The sequence below is a fragment of the Anopheles maculipalpis genome, chromosome 3RL (assembly GCF_943734695.1).
Source record: "Anopheles maculipalpis chromosome 3RL, idAnoMacuDA_375_x, whole genome shotgun sequence".
Classification (NCBI taxonomy): Eukaryota; Metazoa; Arthropoda; class Insecta; order Diptera; family Culicidae; genus Anopheles; species Anopheles maculipalpis.
The window spans coordinates 58,462,447-58,489,458 of record NC_064872.1 but is presented as its reverse complement, the minus strand read 5'-3'; the positions used below and the strand labels follow the sequence as shown (position 1 = coordinate 58,489,458).

At 42.7% G+C, this 27,012-nt stretch overlaps 1 protein-coding gene across 1 annotated transcript in view; it reads right to left on the bottom strand.

The window, feature by feature from the left end:
* Positions 1–27,012, bottom strand: part of LOC126563642 (fringe glycosyltransferase) — a 118,965-nt gene that overhangs the window by 44,623 nt on the left and 47,330 nt on the right. The window contains exon 4 of the mRNA XM_050220287.1: positions 26,336–26,438. Within this exon, the coding sequence (XP_050076244.1) occupies positions 26,336–26,438 (103 nt within the window). The remainder of the gene's footprint in view (positions 1–26,335; positions 26,439–27,012) is intronic.

The following is a 27,012-nucleotide window of genomic DNA, read 5'->3' as shown; positions in this document are numbered from 1 at the left end:
CCACACAAAAGCACCAAAGTACACGCACCGCCGTCAACGAGCAAATTAGCGAAACTCCCTCTTTCGCACGATGCAAAGATGCGTCCACAGAAGAGCTGCAGATTTTCTCGACGCGAATAACGCATTAATCTTCTGCGCAGAGTTCACGTAACGCCACCGGTTCGGGATGACGGGTGAACAAATTTTTGCACCAATCCGAACAGCAAGTGTTTCGCGTGTTTGGAGGTGATGCATTAACCATTTGTCCTGTCCCTTTGGGAAGGGGAAAAATTCTGAAGATGGAACAGGTGGTGTCCGGGTTCTCTCGAGAGGTGAGATGAAGCGTACGGGGCGAAGTTAAATTCCACGCACGCAAACGACAAGATCTGCGACACGGAATGGTTGCGTTTTTACTCGCAACTGCGCCAGAGTTATGTCGGGGAATCGCCTTCCAAGCGTTCCCTTCCATATTCTAATGTTTTGTCCACTTTCTGCTACACGCCCCGTTGTCTTATCGGGCAAGAAGATTGCCGTTTCATTCTTCTGGTTGTGCAGATTTGTAACCCGCTGCAGTTTATTAAAAGAAAAAAATCTCCTTCATCATGATCGTGGACCATTGCCGGGTGGAATGAATTCGTTTAATTTCTCGATTAACCTGGTAGGTCTTTTCCCCGGTTTTATGAGATCAGTTACCCTTTCGGGCAACTTTGCAGCAACAAACTGCTGATACACGTACTGGTGGAAGACAGGGTAGAAAAAATCAATTATCGTTACAACCGGATCGTTCGTCGGAAAGAACCATGAAAAATTCCAGCGTGGTGGTGGAAGGAAGCGTAAGCGAAAAGTATAACAACAGCGAGGAAGTAGCTTCGAAACGAGAAACATCAACGCGCATTCGGGTAGGAGGTACTATGAAGGAATTCGATTAAACGATCTTGCTTCGATCGATTGATTTTTCTGTCCGAAACGAAATCATTAAATCGTTCTAGCTCATATTACCTGTTTTAGTATGTTGTTGTCCTGATTTTCGTTTAGAATCTGTAACACAAGTTTCTCCTTGAACTGGGAAGCAATGTCCAGAATATAGGAACAGCAGCGCAAACCGTCATCGGCCCACGTTCTTGATGTTGGAGTGGATTGAAATCCAATTTCCGGTGTGGTCTGGCGTATGAGCATTGGCCCAATCGGTTCGGTAAACTTTAAAGAGAGAAAAGCGACCACAACAGCAAGGAAAGTAAATCTTTATCCGTGCGGATCGTGGATCGCTTTTCGCTCAAGTCCATCAATGTGTTTTAATATGCAGCGCGTGACCAGCACGACTAGAATGGCTAATAAATTGTTGCTGGTTGGCTTCATTGAAATTTGTGAATTGTTGCTGTTGCTTTTGTGCAGCAGTTAACCCGTTTTTTGTTTATTGTTTTAGCGCGATGTCACCAGGAACACCAATATTTCCATCAATAGGGCACGTGTTTCGGTGACTCATTTGCGGTACCTACCCAATGCAAACAAAGCAAGAACACTTTGCATAAGCGCAAGTAGTTGAGAAGGCATGTGGTGAATTATGTGACTTTCGACTCTTTCAGATCTTCTGGGCATGAAGCCCATCGGTTTCAATGCATTCAACTGCAAGACTGGTTCTTACCGAAGTAACCAAACGGAATAAAGGGAGCGCCACCTTTATAGGCAGCAGAAACGTGTTTCGCCCGTGGGCATTGGGCAGAGCAAATCGATTTCATGGCACAAGCACGTGCGCTTGTACAATGCAAAACATTGTATCCATTTTTGGACCCACCCATACCTCAGTGTACCATACAAGAAATGAGCACTGGTAGCAAGGCTTCTGTTTTTGTTTAAGCTTCAACACGTTCAAATTCCCGCTGGTTTGGCTTATTGCTGGACATGGAAAATGGGGAATCAAAAGTATGGAATTTCTCAAAACAAAAAGAAAAATCATTCCGTTTTACTGTTGGCAAATTCGGTTGCTAGCTTTACCTAGTTGTCTGCAACTCAAGTTTTGGGGTAGAGAACAAAAGAGAACAACACGATCAAATTTCATTGCAATCGTGATAATTATATGCACTCCATTTGAGCTTATGTAGGCACTAGTAGCATTACGAATGGAGTGATTGTACTCTTGTGCTTCACCGAAAGGAAGGAATCCACTCTCATCCTAAATGGGCATTTGTCATTAAAATGTAAGTAGGAAATTTTTGCAATGAATCAAATTCATTCCACAGCAGCCCAGAGCCTAATCAGATGCTGGAAAAGACAGGCTATAGTGCTTGAGCATCTGTAACTGCTAATTTTATTTGTTTGATTTTTGGGAACTTACGTGTAGCGAGATTACATGTCAATCTCTACGTTGGTTAGATGTCTTGTTAAAATCGTGATGAAGCGTTTTATTTGTCAGATGCTGGGTTAGTATACACAGTCTGGTTAATGTTTTCGAACAAACTTAAAGTTCATGTTGCCAAATTTGAGCACCAAAACTGGAAGAATCGCTTCGAGCAGCTGCAGTAACAACCTACCTTGGCAATATGGACACTGTAAGCAAAACTTCATCCAGCCCTACATTTAGAGTTCCCCGCTGTTCGATTGCTTAAACATGACAGTTCCTATCAGAAACTATCTGGAGGTCAGCTGTACAAGCGTTAGACGAATGTGGAGCATATGCACAAACGAATCCAACTACACTGACACACACCGCACAATGACGCGAGCAGAAAGGAGAGTCAAATGTCAAGTCGATAATGGACAACTTCACCCGATGGATTTTGGAATCGTTTCTCTAGACGGCAGATGACGAGCAAACAACTAGCGGGCTTGTTGGAATTTGATGAACATGAATAATAAAGTTTTCACCCTGTCTCTCCCGCTCTCTGTGTTTCTCTCTGCATCAAACGGTACCCTTTCGTCTAAGGAAGGTCGAATGGAAGAGAAATCCTACAGCAGACGTTTCGTAAGGCAAGACTCCCAACCGTCAGCTTCACCCCTAACGAACAACCTGTCAACGATCCGCCTCATGCAGACCTCACGGAGTGCGTTTAGAAGGGTTTCGCCTTTCGGGAGTCTTGTCGCTGTCAGGCCGGCTCGATCCGCCCACCGAACTCACTGTCTGTTCTACTGGTGACAGGTCGTGCTTCTGACGTACGGGAGTACCTCCGGTGGCATCGGGATTTCCAATGCCCAAACAATGCTCCACCAGATCGATCATGCTCGAGTTCGGGTGCGTACAATTAAATTAATTCCCGCTTCCCATCACTACATTCGAGAAAGTGACACAATCTCCCGTGTATTTGGTTTGTTTCAGAGAAATGTGGAAGGAGTCCACACTTAGTTCGAACTCAGAAAACTCTACCTAAAATACATCCTATGCTAATCCTTCGCACGCATGACACGCATCAGTTTGTCGTAGATTGTAGATTGGATTGAATTGATAAAGAATGAAAACTACAGTTCCCCGGACGCCAGCACAGACTGGTTTGAGCCGCGATTGATCACATTGATCCGATCGAAGTGTGTTGTGTGCGTGTGTGCGTTTGTGTGGTATTTCTAGTCTTTATCTGGTGATCACCGACTGATCACGCATGATTTGACAGACCAGACAAACAAACGCGCCCGGGGTAAGACTTTTTAGGCTTGTTAGCATACAATTTGCTTCTAAAACATCCACTAGGCTAGAAAACGCAAACTAGTAGAGCCTGGAGACAGCCAGAGGACTCGACCTGGAAGGCAGAAGTGAAGAGCAGGCAGGTGGTTCAATTCTTGTTTTAATGGAATGTGAGCACTCCTCGAAATGTGTGGCGGTCGGCGATCAGTTTAATCAGAAGATCAGTTTAATAAATTTATATCTAGCCCAACGAAGCGAAAGGGTGGCAAATACCGATGACACGCACGGTGGCGTAAGTGCGTCAGTAGCGACGGCCCAAACTTAGGCCACAAACGAAACTAATGCTCTCCATTAGCAGCTGCGGGGGAATTCCCATTTGCATAAACGAAGAGTAACATAATCGACTGACTGATTGACGCTGGCAGTACCGGATTTCAAGGCACGCATTTAAATCAGGACTGTTGCTTGTTTGTTGCGCTAGATCAATAAATCAATCGAGCGTATGACATTTGTGGCAAGTGTTTTGCTCCGGAATCGATTTGCGAATTTCGTGTGTATGTCCACTATTGATCAAGCCATGATCGTCGCGGCCAATCGTTCGGTCGGCGCTGCGGTAAACAAATTGTTTCGCAGTTGCTGCTGAGTTCGTGATGTTTCTAGTCCATTTATCTTACTCATTGGGGGAAGAGTACCCGTTGGGGGACGAGGCAGTGCCTGCCCGAAAGGCCGCAAGACCCAGATCGAAAAGCTATTAAGGCATAGACTGATGGCAAAGGTGACTTGTTGGAGCGATGTGCTTTTAGGGCTGAGCATCGGGAAAAAGGTGGGCCGAAGGTGTGTGGTTTGTAAAACATTTGAAAACTAAATAAGATCATTAGCTTTAAATGCTTGCCACCTTCTTCGAGTGCTGCTGCCCCAGACTTATCGGTCAGAGTCAGCGCTCGAACCGGCGTGCTGAAGAACCTGCAAAGTTTGACATTAATAAACTCCTAAAACCCAGTCATTAATTATTCTTCTGTGGGCCCCCAAGTCAATGATGAACGTGCGTTTTCTTTTTTTCCGTTTTCGCCCCCATGGAGACCGAAATGGGAGATGACAGCTAATCGCTCGAGGGTTTCGTTCAACCCCCGCCCGCTTCAAGGCGCGTCCACGCACATTTTCGACACTTGGCAAACACTTGGTCCCGACAGTTAATCTCGCGAGGACCTATGTACGTGCAGGGGGTGAATCATATCGCTCCTAGCGCAACCGATTACCGTTAAATGAGCGTGAAGGAGCTTTCTTTGGAGAGGTTTCCTTTACCCAGTGCCCCAGCACCAGATGCGATTGTGATCGAAGCGAAGTGAGGAGATTAATGATGCTCCCCGAGTGTGTTGTCCGGAGCGGAGACGTCAATCGGCGATCGGCGCGATATCGATGACGATGGTTGGCGTGCAAGAGCCGAGCCGAGCCCGAGGACCGTTACGATACGGTTCGAGAGAGTTTGATGTTTGGAGCAACATATTTTTGTGGGTGGTTTAAGGGTAATCGATTTATTTAGACTCCCCCTTATCCCCCATGGACGGACACGATGGTGGTCAAAAGTTTTGGGATGTTTTGGATGCTTGATATAATCAAAACATTTGAATGATCGTTTGAGATCGATGTCTGGGAATGGAGAGTCTTTCGGGTCGGCTTTGTTTTTGTTTGCCTGTATGCAGGTCATTGCAAGTGTACAAATGAATGCTTTTTTTCCAAAAAGGCTCACCTTTGTCCATTACCACGATCGCGTTAACAACGATCAAAAGACTACAACGCAAGGACAAGCGACAAACCTGCAAGAAATATCCGGTACCACCCACAGTTAGCGATAATTTGCTTCATCGATCAAAGCGCGACGATTCCGGCACTGGTATTGATGTTGGTGAGCATTTTTTTTCCCATCCATATTTTAATACACACATCGATTACCTTTTTGCATACGATTGCACCCTTTAACCTTGCTCTAGAAAAGATCATTTTTCACGCAATCCACTTGGTGTATTCTCCATCCCATCTTGGTGGGTGTGCTACGATGCGATGGTTATTGCGTGTAGGATGCATTTTCTGATCGCTTTTCTCTGTGTCTGCAGGCAGCAAAACAGTTGAAGGCACACAAAAAATGGAGTGTTTATCTCGTAATGTAGAAGGAGATGCTAAAGCTGAGGCTCAAGAACGGCAGTTTATCTAGGATTAACCATTGGTCTTGGCTACGGTTTATTCGCAACATATTTCCTTCCAACGATTCCTTCACGAGCTATATCTTACTGGAAAGACCACCAATAGTGAGCTGATACGTTTAAACGTAAAGCCTATTCATTGCCTCCGATGAGTGAATCATGAACAGCTTGTGATCTGGTTCTAGCAATCTCCTTTAGGACATCAGTACGGTTTGAGTTGATCAATTTCTATGAACGTTTGACGAGAGATTCATTTGTTCGAATGCAAAAGGACTACTCACCAGCATGCTAGCAGGTTTTTTTTTCCTTTTTATATCTTTGGAGATAGAATAATATTCGCTTCTGATAGTGATAAATCATCAGGTGGTACTCACACGATCGTTGTATCTGTTTGTAATTGAAAAGTCTTTTGAATGTTTTATTCAGGTTTAAGTCTTTCTGCAACCCATTGTTTCAAAGTATTTCTTCAGCATCTTATCAATTACAGGATGATCAGTGAGTAAATTATCATTCCCAGAGCAGAGTACCTGTCAATGGACAGATTTTTGGTGCATTAATTATCATTTCAGTCCCATAATTGTTCTGCTTCTTTTATCATGCTTCACCAAGAACAATCACCATAGCACAACGATGCATTACAGTAGCTAAGATGTCCACACGTTTGTCGGTTTAATTGAAGCATGGTTTCCGAATGTGGAAGAAAACTTTCCACCGTTCATGAACGGGCCTTTTTTTCGGCAGCGCTTTTAAACAGCAGCTACCGGTTGATAATAAAAGGAAACACATACGGTTCCCTCGGTTAAAGGCATATGTCCCGCTTGCATATGCAGCGTGGTTACATTCTTGTGCGTCTTCTACCCAAACAAAAACCTGTTCCAACCGGCCGGGGGGTCTCAATGGCAAAGGCAATCTTTTTGAGCTGCATTTTCTTTTCTGTGCACGCGGCGAGGAACGAAATCGCGGACAATCAATCGGCGACCGAGTGGTTAATATGCAATTTTCAAATTTTTGTTCACCATCATTATTCGAGTGCGATCGTTGATACTTGCACAGCTGGAAGTTGTGGTGCGGTAATGATGATCATTCCTTGGCTAAGAAAGCATTGATGCTCACAAGTGGAACCTTTCTTGCTGCAACAGGTGACATAAGGTATTGCCTTTTGCCGCTATCGGAATGTTCATTTGGTTGTAAATATATTGTGGATAAAATCTCACATCCTACAAACGCTGTGAAAATGATAAGATCAATGAAGCTTGTCGGAGCTACCGAAAACCCATCGCCAAGATGAGTTAAAGACGTGGAAGGAACATTGTTTAAAGGAGTATTGCAAGACGGGTGCTTTTTTTTATTTCCGTTCCTAATTGCCATAAAGAGCCTTTTAGCGAGTAGTTTAATTTGGAATCTTTAATGTTTCGTAAGTGAGGCTGTATACCGAGCAGCTAATCAGTATGAGAGGCTTAACTGAGAGTTTATGAAGCAGGAGGCACTAGATTTACTTACAACCGCTTCGGGATGAATTTCGTTGGGTTGAGAGCATGTCGTACTTACCTGAGGAGAGAAAGACAGGGAGAGAAAAGAAACGAAAGAAACAATTAGCATTGAACATGTTTTCGGGGATACACTCGAGTAAAACTATGGATTGGCTTCCTAAATCAGGCATCCTCAGCATCCGATACGGCTAGTTAGCCACGTGCCTCAAAGTGGAATCACCCGTAGCCTTTTTGCTGGACGCAGTCTTTCCGATTCAAGCATTACCAATTATACCCTCGTGCGGAAGGCGAAGCATAGCGAAAGCAAAACGAGAGACCCATTACCGGGTCGTTCTCGGGGTGTTCTAGGGAGTCCGCTCTGGTGTGGTTTGCATTGCATTTCTCGTGGCTCCTCCGTGAAGGAATGCCGTATGGAAAAGCATCAAAACAAAAACTGTTCACTGATCAAACCAGGTACGCGAGATGGATGGACGTCGGGGGATGGAAATAGCTACAAAACAGCATTGAACTTCAGACTAGGATTGACCTACAGCAAGTATGTGTGGTGTTATCTTGTTTTTCCTCCTGCTCTCTGCTTCGCCCAGCAGCCATGTGGTCTTTTGTATGGACAGAAGCCCGAAAAAAAGCCTCAAAGGCTCATTAGTGTAGCCGCGCTCATAACGATCAGATATTATGAAGCTTTTACGAAGCGTTGTGTTGGCTTCTACCTGGCGAAGTCAGAGCGCTCGATCAATTCATTAGACGAGCGGTTGTGGAGTACATTATTGTATTGGATGCTTTCTTGTCTAGCAAATAAAAATTCACTGATGGATGCCATACGAACTCTTGATTCCATCCTACTGCTTGATTCGTTTCTTACAACGGTACAGGAAGATTGAAAAACGAAAGACTTCTAGCAAAGTAAGAGACAAACTCTCTTCTTTGTGATATTTGACACGTTTCTGAGAAGCGTAACAAGTTAAATTGAGTGGAAGTGGAAAATTGACCAAAGTATCGGATCACACGTGAGAAAAAAGTGTCATCTGGTGGTCGAGTTGGTTTTGTCTGCACAAAGAAACAGGAAATATGCGATAAATGATGCTAAAACAATCGATTAATTTCATCAAATGGATACATTACGCTAAAGTAAGCCTGTAAAGTTGTTCTCGTCCACATTTCATTTGCTTTTAAAGCAGTTCTGCACTACAGCTACATTATTGTTACACACTACTTTGAAAATAGAACTTAATACACACATAATAGCCCACCATTTCTGAAACTAGTAATTATAAGCGACCGTCTGTAAAGAGTCCATTAGTGTCATTGGTGACATAGAAATATAATTACTCACAGAATAAGCCGCTTAAGCTAGGCGATGAGCACACCTTCTTATACACAAATTAACCTATCTAGACACGTGCAAATCTTCTTTGCAACCTATATACAACGTGTTCGAGGATAAAAATGATCAGCGATATAAGGTATAAGTACGCGGCAATGACATACACTGGAATAAAATGCAACAGCTGAAGAATCGTGGACTTGAAGCTTGTCCTTTCCTTGACTTTAAAGTTCGGCAATACTTTTCCATCCTGATGCATCCATTTGTTCACCAAATGGTTCCATATGCCCGCCTCGTTCAGCCGTGTGATGTACATCTGGAACCGCTCGAGCCGAGGACTCGTTTTGCGAAACGGGCTCAGACAAATCGAAGTACTGATCGGTTCTTCAATCAGATGATAGTGATGATACGTGAGCCGTTTGCCGAGATGATTGGTTGTATCGTCGATGGTGAACGGAAAGAGATCACACAGCTGCAGCAGCGCCAAACCAGTTGGATCGTACTGTTCGGAAAAATTCCATTCGATTGTTTTCGAAAACACCTCCGGATTGTCCAGCAAATACTGAAACTCGCTCGAATGGGATATGAGCAGTGGGATCGGCGAGTTGGCGAACTCGGTGAGAGTTTTCGGGTACCCGGGTATCACCGACAGTCCAAGGATGGCAGTCAGCTTGGCTGTGTAGTACTCGGTCAGGAGAAACAGCAGCATAATGCGCAAAATCTGTAGCGGAGTATTGATGATCGGAAATGCAGCGGGAAATCTCGTCTCAATTATACGCTTTAGAATTAACCTGTACACGAGAAAGAATGCAGCAACGGATAGTATTAAAGTCCACAGACTCGGTTTGTACGGCCAGACAACCTGCTCGTGTATCAGTCGGTTGTATGTTTTCGGTACTGCGAGACACCAGCGGAACTGATTCGGGAAGTACAGCGGCACAAAGGGATACGTGAGTCCTTCGTGCTTGATTCGATAGGTCGCCATATCGTACGAGGTATCGTATAAGGATTCGAACACTTTGACTGGATTCCTTGTATACTTATACTGAGCGTATGTGTTCTGATGCTTGGCAATGATGTCTATGAAGTCTACATCGATGCCTCTGATACGATCATTGGCCGTGCGGAACGTAAGTGGTCTATTTTCATTACACGCCACTTTATATGGATGTCCTTTCAAGTTGGAAAGTCGATCGGGAAACAAGCTGGCCACCGAATCCGACCAAGACCGAGAGAGCAGTTTTGTATGCTGATTCAATGCCGGTATCATGATGTTCACCTTCCTGGAGTGCTCCAGCAAGTACAGTATATCGATTGCTCCACCATAATTGTACGCCTGCTTTAACAGCTCGAACTCGGTCAGCTTCACCACGTTCAGGTCGACAAGAACTATCACTTGCTTGGATTTGCCGTACAGTCCAAGGATCTGGAGCAATCCGAGCGATTCCTGTACTATGGACATTTTGTTTTCGATCCAATTGCTGCTCGCTACAGCGTGCACTATGATATGAGTGTTAAGCAATTGCAGGGGGGGTGTTTCTTCCCGCAAATTAATGCTCACGAAAGCAACCGTAGATACTTGCCGCATTATCTGTGCTGGAATGTAGCGAAAGTGGTGCGACGTATTAAAGTTCACCAAACCCACCGTGGATGAGCTAGAGCGATTGCAATGCAACTCGGTGATTATTCGCACCAGAAACGATACCAGCAAACTGGAAGTTGGGGAGCTTTCTAGCGAGGCGAGCTGTAATAGTTCCATCGTTTGAAAAATTTTCTAGTCAAAGGATGTCCAGTCGTCGAATGAATGTAGCATGTTGTAAGTTGTATGCTTTTAATGTCTTCAAAGTGGCAAAGGTGTTAAGGTAAAAAAAACATCGTATGAGAACCTCTAATAGACCAGGGCGATTATATGTTTGTTTTACTGCCGACCAGACATGATTGATATGTTGGTTCTATTAGAATAAAAAAGCCGATTAGATAATGTACCTAATTGCACCTTTTACAATTCGTGTTTGAGTGGATTTAGAAAGCATTTTCATACCATTTCAAAGCTCTGAAGCTATGGTTTTTAACACTCAGTTTGATCGATTTCTTCTCAACCACCATTTTCATTATACCATTGTAGAGGGAGATCGGGGTCTGGATAAAGTTGGTCAAACTTTTTTTTTTTAGTTTGCGCTGTATTTTTCCAATAAAAAAGTGGTGAAATGGGAAGACAGGGAGTCAAGCTTTGTCCATTTTTTTAAATGATAAAAATCGCTTGTACTTTTACTAATGAAAACGTACATTTTGCTGACAACTAAAGACATTTATTTTATTTGCATTACACGAAACTTAAGCATAAAACTTTGCACACCACACAATTAAATATAATCGTGATTATATTAAATGCGTTGAAGCAATATTTAACGCACATACACACGGCCAATGATCTTGTAAGAGATGATTTCCAGCAGGAATATTCCAATTGCAATCAGATACAGATACACTACAGCAATGTAAACCGGCAAAAAGTGTACTAGTCCCAGCAAAGAAACATCCATGCCAGCATTGTAAGAAGCAGTCGCATCCAACGTATCGCTGGTCCATTTGTCTACCAAGTGGTTCCAAATTCCAGCCTCATGCAGACGATGTACGTACATTTGAAAGCGCGTCAGCAGTGGACTCGTTTGACGGAAAGGACTCATGCAGATTGAAGCCTGTACCGGTTGTTCGATCAGATGGTAATGATGGCGACTCAGCTCCTTCCCAAGTAGTCGAGTGGTGGATCGTATTGTGTACGGAAAGATATCGCAAAGCTGTAACACTGCAAACTCGGCAGGATTGTAACGGTGAGAAAAGTTCCACTGGACAGCTCTTGCCATCATCTTTGGATTGTTGCGTATGAAGTGATACGATTCTGGGCGTCGTACAATGATTGGTACTCTGGAGCTTTGAAACTGCTCAAACGTTCGCGGATAGGTGGGAAGCACCGATAGACCCAGATTTGATGACAGCAGTGCGGTGTAGTATTCGGTAAGCAAGAAGAGCAGTAAAATTCTCAGTATATGAATCGGTGTATCGACTATCGGGAAAGCGTTGGGAAAATGGTGTTGAAGGGCGCGCTTGACGAACAGACTGTACAACAAAAAGCCAATAAACATTACAACGATCAGCACCCATACATCACCAGTGTACGGCCAAATGATTTGTTGGTGAAGAATCCTGTTGTAAGTCTTCGGTACCGCCAAACACCAGCGAACTTGATTTGGTAGGAAAAGCAGAGCAAAATCTTGCTCCGTATCTTTTGCAATGATTCTGTAGTTTGCAAAGTCGACCGTTGTATTGTGCCATGGGTTGAATGGTTTGATTGGCCTTTCGGTGTATCGATACTCAACGATCGTGTGCTGATGTTTGGCGATTATGTCAGTAAACTCTACATCGATTCCAATCGTTTCATTCGTTGAGGTACGTCTGAATGACAAGGGAGGATTCTCTAGGCACATCACCTTGTACGGACGGCCGGACAGATTCGTCAATCGGTCGGGAAACAGTACGTCTAGCCGGTCCATCGTACCAAGCATGACAAATTCCGTTCCCATATCGTTTAGACGAATGACAACCAGTTCGTCTACCTTCACCAGCAGGTAGATGATGTCGATTGCTCCAAAATGTTGGTACGTTTTGGCCAACACATCGAGCTCTGTCGGTTTGACCAGGTAAGGATCTAGCAGGACGATGATCTTTTTCTCTTTACCAATCAACCCGAAGGTTTGCAGTGTGTTTAGTACTTCCGTTTGAATTTTCGTGTTGCGAAATTTGCTTCTAATGAAGGCATGTACCAATATTGGTGTGTATACGGGTTTGGAACTTGTTTGTTTACTGTCCATGCTTAGGAAGGCCGTCATCGATACACGCTGTACGAGCTGCGTTGGTATGTAGTCCAGGTTGTGTCCATTGAAGTTAGCCAATCCAACGGTACGGGAAATGGATTCGTTATTATGGAGTTCTACTATCACACGAACCAAGAAGCCAATCAACATTGTTGCCACGGAGGAATTGTGTGAAGAAAATGCTAGCACCGGAGCCATTTTGGAGGTTATTTTTGTGATCCTGGTGAGAGACTTTCACAAAGTACTACGGATGTGCTGATGTATCCGGAATTTATTTCCATTATTGTGTCAACATTTGTTCACAAACAAGAATATCCATCGCTTAATGGAACAGTATAGCCAACGTTGAATAGGCTAAGCGAGCGAGCAACCAAATTGGCTGTTACCGTAATTACTTTGTTACTATTAGCGAGATAATCAATGATAACGTCTCCAGGGCTTTGGTAATTTTTTGCCTTTTTTACAATACTGAGGTACAAGAAGCTCAACAGCGAAAACACCTAATGCAATCAAGCAACAGTAACCGTACACTATAAATACCGGCACAAAGTGTTCGAGGTTCAATATGAGTGCGCTTGTGTCATGCTGTTCCCCAACAGAGAACACATTTTCCGGTACCATATACCATTTCTTTATCAGATAATTCCATAAGCCTGCTTCAAACAGACGCGTTATATACAGTTGAAAGCGTTCGAAACGTGGATTCATGTTCTTAAATGGTATTGCAGAAATTCTGGAAAAGATCGTTTCTGCAATTATATGGTACTGGTGATAGTTCGACTCATAGAAATACGGTGTAGCTTTGCGTCTGAAATTGTTGACATAGTGATGACAGGACCTCAGAAAAGCGAACTGATCGAACCGATAGTTTTGAATATCGTCCATAGCAATTATTTTACCAGCAAATTCCCCGGAGTTATGAAAGTTTTGTAAAAGATCCTTCCTCAACACAAGCAGCTTGATGGAACTCTGCTTGAATTCCTGCACAGTTCTCGGATAGGATGGAGCCTGCGAAAGGCCAAGGTTAGACGTAAGCATGGCCAAGTAGTATTCCGTGAGAAGAAAAAGTATCATAATCCGAAACATAAGTATTGGATTTTTCACTATGTCGTAAACGGTGCGATAGTGTTTAACGATATAAGGCACCATAACCGTATAGTAGCAGATAAAGCAGATAATGAAAGAACAAATCAACAACCACAGATCGATCGTGAAGGGCTGTATGAGCTGTTTGTGCAGCATTCTGATGTATCGTTTTGGTACGACAATGCACGTGGCTTTTATATCCGGTAAGATTAGCGAATGGAACGGGTATTTTGTGTTTGCTTGATAAGTAAAAAAATACGTTGCAAAATGGTTCACTTGATTTCTCCACGATACATAGTCCTGGACAGGCATCGGTGTGTGCTTGTAGATGACACTGGTAGACTGATGTTTTGCAATTGTATCGATGATATCTATAATGTATCCAACAGGTCGATTGGTATTGTTCTTACTGTAGGTGACTGGAGGATCTTCATAGGTTGCCACTATGTACGGATCTCCCGAGAGGTTAGCCAATCTGTCGGGGAACAATGATTCGACCGGTGCCATGGCAGGGAATGCAATCAAATTCTCAAATCTCATATCCGGTCGCAGTACAACCAGCCGTGTGGGATCGATTACCACGTAGATAGAATTGACAAGGGCTTGTCTTTTATACATGGCGAATATGCCAGCAATTGGATTAGGGCTCGCGATACTACGGTTTATCACTACAACAATTTTACTAGCAACACCGAACAATTCCAATGCGCTGAATAACAGCATTTGATTCTCCAAAATTGATTCCACTGTAACGTTCGTAGTCATATAGTAACTGTGCACATGAAGCAGCAAATTGGAGAGACTACATCGACACGCTGTAATCGAAGATGCATCGTAATTGATGATGGCGATTGAGGGCACTTGTTTCAGCAGATGTGCAGGCACATACTCCAAATTGGGTGTTTTGAAGTTGAACAGTAGAACTGTATCTAACCCAGGTTGATAGGTCGCAGTGATGATGCGCACCAGAAGCCTTAGCAGCATTATTCCCATCGGAGAACTTTCTTCGGGAATCACTTGCAACAATGACGCGTTTGATGGAAACATGATGTCTTGTTGAATGTAAAATAGGTTGTGATCGAACGGAGGCTTGAATTTAAACGTTAAAACCTTTGCCTTATGACAGTTACGTGATACTGAGAGCAGAGATGACTATCATTGATTTTAGGTTTTCGTATCAAATGCATTTGTCTCTAGTGAAGGAAACATCAATAACGCATCGATTCGATTCACTATTAAAAGCATGTAATTAAAGTTTTTATTTACCACTTATTTTGAAAGCTGTAATCAACAATCTGAAGTTGATGATTTAATTGCGAATGATGAGTTTGATCCTTTTCATGAAATTCCATTCCAGAGCCGCACCAGGCGAAGCATATTTATTTGTAATATTTTTCATGTATTCTATGAACAATATGTTCGGTTGCAAAAATTACAATAGCAACGATATACAAATAGCCTCCAATGATAAAGATGGGAATAAAATGGTCCAGCTTCAGCATTATTGCGTTGGTGTCATTGTGTTCTTCAAATATTGACATTTCACTGGCGCGGATATTCCACTTTTGTACTAAATAATCCCAAATTCCTGCTTCGTACAAGCGAAATACGTACATCTGAAAGCGATGCAGACGAGGACTTGTTTTTCGAAAGGGGCTTATCGAATAAAGAGTTCTGATAGGTTCAGTGATAAGATGGAACTGATGATGACTCACCTGCTTGCCATAGGCTTTAGTAGTTTTCTCAATCATGTAGTGGAACAGATCACAGATCTGAACGATTGCGAACTGCGATGGGTTGTATGGTTGATGCGCACTTAAGTCAACTATGCGCGATAGAATTCTAGGCTGTTCATTTAGATTGGCAAAATAATTTGAACTAGGAAAAATGAGGGGAATCTTAGTGCGATAGAACTCGTTCAGTGTTTTTGGATAGGCGGACAGCTGGGAAAGCCCAAGATTAGATGTAAGCATCGCTGTGTAATACTCCGACAGTAGAAAGAGAAGCATGATTTTTAGTAGTAAAAGTGGACTATTCACTATGTAGTACACGGATGGACATCGGTTCTTGAGAGTGTCCTGAAGAACTACCTGATAGCAAGCAAAAAATCCAACCAGTCCTCCCACAAATGCCCACAAGTCTGTCGCAAACGGCCATATGACCTGCTCATGAAGAACTCTGCTGTAACGCTTCGGGACAGCAATGCACCAACGAGACACGATTAATAGTTGCAGACTGGAATAGTCCTTTGGTACGCTGGTACGCACGAACCGATGCGTTCCAAAGTCGATCGATGTATTTTGTCCCGACTTCAGCACTAGTGTCCTATTCGTTGAAAAGATGTATTCTGCAGTAGTGTGTTGATGTTTTGCGATAATGTCTATTAATTCAATTGCACTTCCAGCGATCTTGTTATCTTTGGTTTTGAACGTAAAAGTGGGATTTTCAAAGCACCCAACGTAATACGGACGCTCAGATAGGTTTGTAGAGCGATCAGGAAACAAGGTTTTTACAGTGTCGTTTAGATTGTACTGTAAAACTGCAGTTTTGGCATAATTAAATCCGATGATAGGTACACTCTTGTTTGTTATCTTTACATAGATAATATCGATCACACCAAGGATAGAGTACGATTTAGCCAGCTCAATCAGTTCCTTCGAATTGGTGGGAGTTGGTGGCATAAGAACGATTACCTTCTTTTCTTTACCAAACAGATGGAATGTTTGCAAAATGTTCTTTACTTCAGATTGCACATCAGTTGAGGTCGGTGCTGTGTTGAAATAATGCAGAAAAATAGGAATGTGGAATTCCTTGGACGTGGTGTAGTTCCGGTGGGAGTCGATGTTTAAAAAAGTAGCCGACGATACACGTTGGGCAAGCTGCTTCGGTATGAAGTCCAGATCGGGAGCATTGAAGTTTACTATCCCGATAGTGGTAGTGGCAGATTTAGCGCAGTGTAGCTCGTTGATGATACGCACCAGAAGACTGACCAACACAGCAGTGACTGGTGAATGTTCTTGAGAAAGCACTTGCAACTGTTCCATTTCAAGGGTGACTTCCTTCCAAATGTTTTGTTTGGAATGAACATTCCAACATGTGGCAACGGGTATTTATCGATGAGTATTGTACCGTTTACTCGGAACCTTAATGGATTTAGGTGAACATCCATCAATTATTTAGTAAAATCAACTTGATAATCAGATAAGTCTAGAGACGCATTTATGTTTGTCATACGAGTGTATTTACAAAGCTGTCACTGCTGTCATTGATACAATCTAAAAAAAAATCCAGACATTATGATTCCTTGGACGAAAGAGGACAATGATAAGGCATTTGACTTATTAGTGGAAAGCTTTATTGAACAGTGCTTTTGTAACCTTTGCAAAGTTTTTTTTGAATTCGTTAAGGCTGTAATTAAATTATGAAGTATTAATGTTCCATTAAAAAAAAACTTTATTAATGTATTTATTTGCTTTTATGACAAGAGAATCAGGCAAGGGAACTCTTTACACCAAAAAAGCTTCTACTGCATTACATCATCAGCGTGAAGACCAGAATAGTTATTGTGCTGCTCTTTGTCACAGTTTCCAATCACTCTAATAATGTATATGATGATTAGTAAAACCATGAGTTTTTTAGCATTCGGTGTGTTGTAGAGTAAAACAAGTATTGTAAGGCAAGTAAAGTTATACAATCGACATACATCACAAACACGACGATTAAATGTGGTTTTACATCTTCTTGGCTTACTAGGTCATGCCGGCTTCCGAATGTTTTAAAAGACTTGCCGATACCATGTAGTAGGAGGATCAGTCATAACTACGGGAAAACGATCCGGATTGGTTTTGAACCCCGGTCCTGCCGCACGAAGTCCGACGCCGCTGTCGCATCACCACCGAGCCGCCCTTTGATGCAAATGTGATTTACATGCTATGTATATTTATTTGTACTATTCTATGAACAATATGTTCGCTGGCAAACATTAAAATAGCAACGATATATAAATATCCGGCAATGATAAAGATGGGAATAAAATGGTCCAACTTCAGCATTATCGCGCTGGTGTCATTGTGATCTTCAAATATTGACATTTCACTGGCGCGGACATTCCACTTTTGTACTAAATAATCCCAAATGCCTGCTTCGTACAAGCGAAACGCGTACATCTGAAAGCGATGCAGACGGGGACTTGTTTTTCGAAAGGGGCTTATCGAATAAAGAGTTCTGATAGGTTCAGTGATAAGATGGAACTGATGATGACTCGCCTGCTTTCCATAGCTCTTAGTGGTTTTTCCAATAGTGTAGCGAAAGCGATCACAGAGCTGAATAACTGCGAACTGCGATGGGTTGTATGGTAGAATAGCGTTTAAGTCAACTATACGCGATAAAAATCGAGGTTGTTCATTGAGATGGGCAAGATTATGTGCGCTTGGATAAATGATGGGAATCTTAGTGCGATAGAACTCGTTCAGTGTTTTTGGATAGGCGGGAAGTTGAGAAAGACCAAGATTAGATGTAAGCATTGCTGTGTAGTACTCCGACAGTAGAAAGAGAAGCATGATTTTTAGTAGTAAAAGTGGACTATTCACTATGTAGTACACGGATGGACATCGGTTCTTGAGAATGTCCTGAAGAACTACCTGATAGCAAGCAAAAAATCCAACCAGTCCTCCCACAAATGCCCACAAGTCTGTCCCAAACGGCCATATGACCTGCTCATGAAGAACTCTGCTGTAACGCTTCGGGACAGCAATGCACCAACGACCCATGGTTGATAGTTGCAGAATGGAAAATTCAGTTGGTACGATGGTAGTGACGATGCGGTGTGTCGCAAAGTCGATCGATGTATTTTGATCTAGTTTAGGCACTGGTATCGGTGGTAAGTAGATGTATTCTGCAGTAGTGTGTTGATGTTTAGCGATAATGTCTATCAACTCAACAGCACTTCCAACAATCTTGTTATCTTTGGTTTTATATGTAATCGCGGGATTTTCATGACACGCAACATAATACGGACGCTCAGAGAGGTTCGCAGAACGATCAGGAAACAGGGTTTGGACAGTGTCATTTAGATTGTACTGAACAAATGCAGTGCTACTAGGATTCAATGCTACGATACGTACACTCTTGTTTGATATCTTTACATAGATAATATCGATCACACCAAGGATATAGTATGATTTAGCCAGCTCTGTCAATTTCACAAAATTGGTGGGAGTTGGTGGCATAAGAACGATTACCTTCTTTTCTTTACCAAATAAATGGAATGATTGCAAAATGTTCTTTACTTCAGATTGCACTGCAGTTGAGGTCGGTGCTGTGTTGAAATAATGCAGAAGAATAGGAATGTGGAATTCCTTGGACGTGGTGTAGTTCCGGTGGGAGTCGATGTTTAAAAAAGTAGCCGACGATACATGTTGGGCAAGCTGCTTCGGTATGAAGTCCAGATCGGGAGCATTGAAGTTTACTATCCCGATAGTGGTAGTGGCAGATTTAGCGCAGTGTAGCTCGTTGATGATACGCACCAGAAGACTGACCAACACAGCAGTGACTGGTGAATGTTCTTGAGAAAGCACTTGCAACTGTTCCATTTCAAGGGTGACTTCCTTCCAAATGTTTTGTTTGGAATGAACATTCCAACATGTGGCAACGGGTATTTATCGATGAGTATTGTACCGTTTACTCGGAACCTTAATGGATTTAGGTGAACATCCATCAATTATTTAGTAAAATCAACTTGATAATTGTAACATCATAATTGAATCTGTTGATCAATCTAGCAATAGCGGCTTTTATTATTCTGGTGTCAATGAAATTCCATATTAATTTGTTGAAAAGATTAAGTATTAACCGATGCATGTAATGTGCAGCGGAAGTACTAGTTTCAATTCTTACGTTAAAATTTTAAGCGTACAGTCGATTGTTACAAGTTTATCATAGAGCTTTCGATAGTTTAAATTGTAAATCGAAATTGCAATAGCGAAAAACTCAATCACGAACAATTAATACTGTGGTCTAGCTCGTTGCGCCCAAGGAAAGCAAGCTGATTGTTTCTTTACGTAGGGGACCAGTTGACTGTTCTTTCATTCCCTGCCTTTAACAATCAATCCAGCACGGAACGGTCTATAATTTGTCGGTACGTGCCTACGATTGTGCTAATCAAATTAGACGCACAATGACTGACCGCTTTTAGCTGGTGCCCTGGTTTACGAAATCGCGCGGTCAGTCATTCGTCAAGCAATCGACAACTAACACCGCTCACGGTGAATGGGGGCTGGTGCGATCAATTGACGTTGCCCGTTTTGTTGAGAAGAATCGACGGCAAAGAAAAGACTTTCTCAGATTGAAACATGCCGCCACCAAGCACTAACAATGGATAAGTTTTCTTTATCCGTCCGAGGGTTTTTTTTTTTGTGTGCGTGTGGCAGAGGTTTGCGGTTGGCAGATTTCGATGGCGTTTTGGTGGGTGTGTTAAAGAAGTTGTGAGGAGATAGAAAAAAAAAAGAACAATAACCGTACAACTGTACGCGTCGTATGATTATCTTAATTAATCGCCTAACTAGCGTGGGCTCAAACCGAAATCGGGTCCCAATTTGGGAGGATGAAATTTTGAATTGACGAGGAAGTACCTTCAAAAAACAACTGATCAACTGTCATGGGTACGCGATTGTGGGGTACCTTTAGGGAAATGATTGGGAAACTTTAGCTTGCGTGGCAGCGTTTTGCCGACTCACGCCAAGGTGATTGCGGCTGCTCTGTATGAACCTCTGTAAGAGTTCGCCCATAATCGCGTGTGGTTCGAGTATTCTTTCCCTGCCCTGAATGATGTTGTTTTTTTTTTGTGTAAGTGCAACTCATTGTGTTTGGAGTCTACTGGTGATTCTTTGGAGATTTCTATCACGTGTCATGCAAGCCATAGCTGAAAGGGGCGAAATATTCGGTACGGTTAGCAATGTGTGTAAGGACAACGGCGAGCCAAGATGTCCTGAGCAAGTGTTCTGGACAGTGCTGTTGAACAGCTTCAAAAAGGGAATGTAATGCTGCTTAATGAAGAGGGAAGGCCAATTAGTGAAGTGTCTACTGGTGGAGATGCTAAAATGATGTTCTTATATTGAGACGGTGATCTTCAAGAGGTCTCAAGTTTCGCTTAAAAACAAGTTTCTTTGGGTAAACTTCAGTTGCATTAGCATTCCCTTCGAGGTCCAAGGAATTCTACACGACATAATTATAAAACAATTCACAGTTTGATGTAATGCAAATTGGCCTAAGCTAGAGCCTGCCACAGCACAGATTTGAATCCGCTTGCTGAACTGGTTCGCTCAAGCCCAGGATTCGCGTAACAAGTTTGGGTCCGTAAATACTAAATATATTGCAGCACGATCAGCAAGCAAGGCGGTGGCCAATTTATGCACTCGTAAACAACCAACTTCCACTTAACCGGGGCTCAGCTTACTCTTACGCAGACAAGCAGCTTAAGAGATGGCCGGGAACGGGTGAAGGGAACGGCGAATCTAATTGAATCCTTCGCTGTCGTCATTGCAACCTTATGATTATGACTGAAGTAAAGCATCGTTTTGCGATGGCCGTACTTCCCCGTGCCGAGACGATCGAGTCGCAAGGCCCAGCTGTACAACGCGTATAATTATTAATCGTCCGAGCTTGGACTTTGATTGCAGCTGAATGCTGGTTGAAACCGATGTTGTGGATGCTGGAAAGCTGGTTCTCTCGGTAAGATTGCATTCGCGCACAGCTCCACATTAAATGGCAATGCTGCTGGGAGGTTCTAGTTACGGACGGAGATTAATGAACGTATGATTATTGGCTACGTCTTAAGCCGCCTTTTATGTGTGCAGCGAGCAGAGAAGCAAGGACCTAGGACGGTAGTTGCTTGCGAGACAAATGAAATCGTTTATTATGCGGCCGTGCAGGCAGGAACTTGGGTATGATCGAGCCGTCCGAACGTATGTCACCGGTAGCAGTTGCAAGAGTGAACAGAAATTGTATCATTTTTCTACTCCATTGGTGTGGTGGTGAGGGTTCGGTAATAGCATGCTTCATTTCTGCATTACGAAGAATTGTATAAAGATTTTCTAATGTTCAGCGTGGTCCTGTGCTGCATGAATGAACTGTTTACTGAATGAATTTCTCTCATCGCTGAACAAAGTAAGTCTGTGAAGAAGCAAAACAAATTATCTTCGCCACTATGTCATTGTGCACGTTTCGCAGGCAATCGAGAGACACCTCTTATCCGGCAGGGTTGAAACGTTTCATCGACTCTTTTGTGGTCGAATCCAAATTTGATCAAACCGCAATAAACTAACGTCCACCGAAGCTGTCCGACCGGCTGCAACATCGTGACCTTTTTGCCGTCAAACGAAATAGTACGCCACTATCAAAAGCGTGCTCAAGAAGTCATGACTTTCTAAAAACCGTGGCACGATCACTGCGCAAAGCGTATGTTTACAAAACGCCAAATGCGTCTGATTTCGTACCCCCGAACTGGTACGAGCGGCTAAGCATTGCCCTGTCCCAAAAACGTACCTCCAAAAAGGTTCGAGTTTGCCGAAGTGGTCCTAAAAGTTGGACGCCTTTAATCATGCATACCGTGTGTTCAGTGTGTTGCTGAAAGTTGATTTCACAACAAAATCGGCGCACTCTTTTTTTGTCAAATTCGAGCCTGTTTCCTGGCGTTTCCATACGGTTCGAACCATTTTGCTTATCATTGATGGTAAATCAAAAACGGCTCCACCTCGTTCGGGACAGTGCTGGGAGCAACACGTGTGCAAGTGGAAGTACGTCTTAAGGTCCATGTTTAACATTTGCCAGCAGAGCGATCGATTGATCGATAAGCGAACAACGCTGTAGATTGCGTCTGCGAGCAATGTTTTTCGGTGCTCGTGTTACGATGTTTGCGAGCTGAGCTAGCAATATGGAAACGTGGTTTTTGCATTCGAATTCAAAGTCATTTAGTTCACCCTGACGTTGTGTGCCTTTTTAGATTCGTGGTTCGATTGATCGATTCTTTGCCGTGAATGGTTGATTGTTGCCTCCCGTTCACAATTGCTGATCCAATTGTGTGTCAGGGCATTGAAAGGTGGAAGCAATTTTTATGTTAACAAATCTTAAACAGATGAGTAAATTTAGATAATTCTATTCGTTCTATAGTTCTTTTCATCTGATATTGTACCTATTTTAACGTTAATAATTGCACATGCTGTGCAGGGAACGACAAGGTGATAAAAGAAATTATATCCTCAAGTTTTGCCTAAACTGCATTTGCTTTGTAGCAACTATGAGACTATCAACCATTAATCCATGTTAAATCAAGTGATTTATTCAACATTATGTGTTTATAAGTAAATGTGTAGAATGAGTTTTAGCTCAACACGTCTCGAGTTAAGGTTTGTCACAATAAAAGTAGCATCCTAAACCTAAGCAGCTGATATCTGTGGGACTAGAGCCTCTCCCAGGTTTGGAGATGCCTTTTAAGGGGTCTTTAGAACATAGATGTCAGAGAAGCTTCAAAACGTGAGCTGTTCTTTAGCTTGGGTAACTATAAAACCCGGCGTTGCCTAAGCCAGAACGATATTGTGGGAATCTTTATTTATTTATTTAGTTATTTATATCTTATTTTGTATGCCGCGTGGGTTTTACAAATATGTTCTTAGCCTAAGAATCAGAAAAGGAAGAGGAATCGCGTAGAAGAGAGCGGAATCGGGATACCGGGATGCCAAAATCAAATAGGTGATAAGAGTCATTAAAGGCCGCCAGCGCTCGTATGAAAGGGTCATTATGGCCATGACGTGTACTACGAGACGGAATAAGGAGAAGAGGTCTGTCTCGTAGATGACGGGAGGGAGCATACAAAGAAATCAAGGCTAAAAGCACGGGAGCATCGATTTCATTGGAGAGGAGACAAGCGATGAAATGGTAGCGGGAATGAGAGTGCCGCATTCTTGTCGATTCAAGTCCAAGAAGTCGACAACGGCGAGGATAAGAGGGGACCGCGTCAGTGTATCCGGTTAGAAAACGGCGAACAGCAACACGGGTAAATTTCCGCTGTACCCTCTCTATCCTATCCATTGCTGTCTGGCCAGCTGGTGACCAAACTACTGAAGCGTATTCTAAAATTGATCGAACCCAGCAACTGTGCAGAGATTTGAGACATAGAGGGTTACTGATTTCAGAGGACAAACGAATAATAAAACCAATAGTTTTATTTGCTTTATTGAGTATGTAGTCGATGTGTTCATTGAAAGACAGCCTGTCGTCTAGCCAGACCCCAAGATCTATAGTAGAGGTGACTCTTGATAATTTAATTCCACAAAAGGAGTAATCCGACAGTATTTTCCTCGAAGAGCCCAGGTATAGAAGGAATTAAGGAAGGATTGGAGATTCAAAAAATCGACGGACGAGGACACAGGCATATAAAATTTACAATCATCAGCGTAAAGGAGGCATCCTTCTGGAGGAAGAACATTGACACAGTCGTTGACAAACAAAGAAAAAAGAAGAAGACTGAGTATGCTTCCTGAGGAACCCCAGACATGGCTTCGAAGGAGTCGGAGAGAAAGTCCTCAACTCTGACTCTGTAACTCCTACCGTAAAGATACGACTTGAGCCATGAAAGTAATGGTTAATTTCATAATCAATAATTCGATAGGAATACTGTCGAAGGCTCCCTTAAAATCGGTATATATGACATCCACCTGACGGCCGGAAGCCATATGATTGAAGACAGTAGAGACAAGAGACATGAGGTTAGTTGACGTGGACCGTTTAGGCATCAAGCCATGCTGATGCTGGGAAATAACGTTAAGTGCACGTTAAGTTATCTCAAAGGAATATCCCTATTGTCAAAATTGCCCTAATAATCACTACTCTACTCCGCCTTATTTGGCGGATTTACCAAGATTTTGTCAATAAGGTTCTCACTGGTCTAAGAACCTTTGATTTGAATCTATTTTACATGATATGTAGATGATACATAGATCACTTGAGATCTTCTGAGCTAGAAGGACTGCTGGAAGCATCTTACAACCTTTACAATTAGTAGTGATCAGTAAAACTGACTTTGGAGTTTTCCTTCAACATAATATGATGAGCGGGTCTTCCTATCAGTAGCCTCCTCAGAGAGTCAACATGTTACTTTCACTTCTATAATCTTCAATATATTTCGTTGCTATGTAGAAGTTTTTGTGAAATATCATAAAGTCTATACGCTACTGTTGTATCTGCATAACACGAAGGAGCGCTTAAACCATTCTAACCTTATTTAATATCCTCGCGTATGCAAACAGTCCTGATAAACGGAGATGATAATCTCGAACTATATCGTTCCGTCATTTGAGAAGCTCGAGCAACAGTTTTTTTGGTCATATAAAGTCATTGAAATACTTCCTCTTCATATAAAGCATAAAAAGCTACGTTTTATAGCTTCATTCGTGCAGGATAATCAGAACTCTACCCTTGATGGACTCATATTTCTTTCAAACGTATATTCATCGATAAGTAAAATAAAAACTGGCCGCCAGCAAATTAATGTACCATTCTCACAACAGGAAACTGTACCCATTCTCGATAAGATCCGTATGCGCATGCAACCAGTGTTTTGGGCGAGGTGTCATTTCACCGCATAAAACCAACCATCACGTTTGCTTATGGGTTCGGTCCAAATTTCAACGAGCCCATTCGCATCCACCCAGGGGACCTCAAAACGGGGCGTTCGTCAGAGAACGGCAGCAGCAATGACAAGAACTAATGCATCGCTCATAAATTAACACCCTGTACACGTTGTGTGATCGTCTGTATTGGGAGCGACCAACGGTGACCAAACGAAGCGTGGAACAAAGTAGCAGATCGGGACTGATTCCGTTCATCGATTCTGAATCCGGTCGGTTGCAGTTGCAGGGTAGTTTACCCCCTGTTCGCTCGAGTGCATCGTTCACCGATCGAACCGAAGGTGGTTTTAATTAAAGCCAAATGTTGAGCCAATAAAATATTTTAACAAACTATCCCACCGGTTTTGCCTGTCTGGCCGGTAGCGTCTGTTGAGCAACACCATCCAGCTTCGTTCTCGAGGGTGTTTGCATGCAAATCGTTGCTACCAAACATATTGTTTCCGCTCGCGAATCACACATATCGCGATCGTACTCAGTGGAGAAGCGAAAGAAAAGCAACATTAATATGTGTACATTTATATTAAAAGTTTTTCGTGCTTCTTCACCTCAGCAACTCCTTTCCTCCGCCTTTCGTGGACACTTGCCTTACGCAATGGGGGAAATAAATTCGTTGGCGGTTGAATATATCGCCATCGTTTGGTCGATTTCCTGCGGATAATTAATACACCGCATCTGCCAGCTCGTTTGCTAGCCGGTACGATCGTAAAGTGGTAGTAGATGGTAATTAGAATTTATCGTACCAGGGTAGCCACTTGGTAAAAGTGTTTCGCCAGGTGAAAGGTGGTCGCAGAGATGGTGGATAAATATTTTTTTTTTGCACTCGCTCTCTCTCTCTCTGTCGTTCCCGTTGGGCATTTTTGATATCCGATGGTAGCCGATAATGGTATTGTTTTAAATTAAAGCGTCGAAACGCATGCCGCTGCAGTTCTTGTGGAGTTACAAATGAACAAGATTCTTTCTCCGATCTTATCATTGCCGCGCAACTCGACTCGACAACATAAAACCAAAAAAAAAAAATTGACTCCAAAATGAAGACTTTGGGCGGTTTTATTGCTGCTGTTAGAAAGGGAAGATACATGTCGAAAAATAAAAACTCACTTTTTGGCACTGTCGAGGAAAAACTCAAACTCCTTGCCCATCTTGCAGCAGAGCGCCTTCCGAAAGTGGCCCTGGGAGCAGTTCGTGTTGACCATGTGGTTGTCTGTGGAGAGAAAGAAAATGAGACCAAAAGTTTTATTAATAATCGATGCAAAAATCCAGAATCGTCACCTTCTTAGGCAGTGCCTAACCCGCGAATGTGCGCCAGTAGCACCCGTTTAAAAAAAAAGTGGGTTCAATCGTTTTAATTTTAATGACTGTACGAACTCGTTTCTCTGTTCAAATTAAATTAACAATCTCATTCATTTTTATGCAGCAAGGCGAAAAAATCTATTACAAAATGCTCCCTTTTCAACCTCGAAAGGAAACTAATTTTGCTAATTTTAATTTACCTCTCAAGCAAGCTCCAAAATGAGGATTCGGGCTGATTAAAGCAATGGAAATCTTTGGTGACCGTTGGTGATTTTCAATAAGTGGTAATATTCAACCTACTTTCCCAGTCTGAAGCCTGTGCTACCTTGTAATCCTTATCTAATCGAATTTTGATTTTAATTCCTCCGCTGTGCTGGGGACGCTTTTATCTCGTTTCGCTGGTCGAAATCGTGCAGGATCTCTGCAGTTCCATTCTGACAGGTTTTCGCGTACGTTATCGTGTGCCTGTGTTTGAAGACGATATC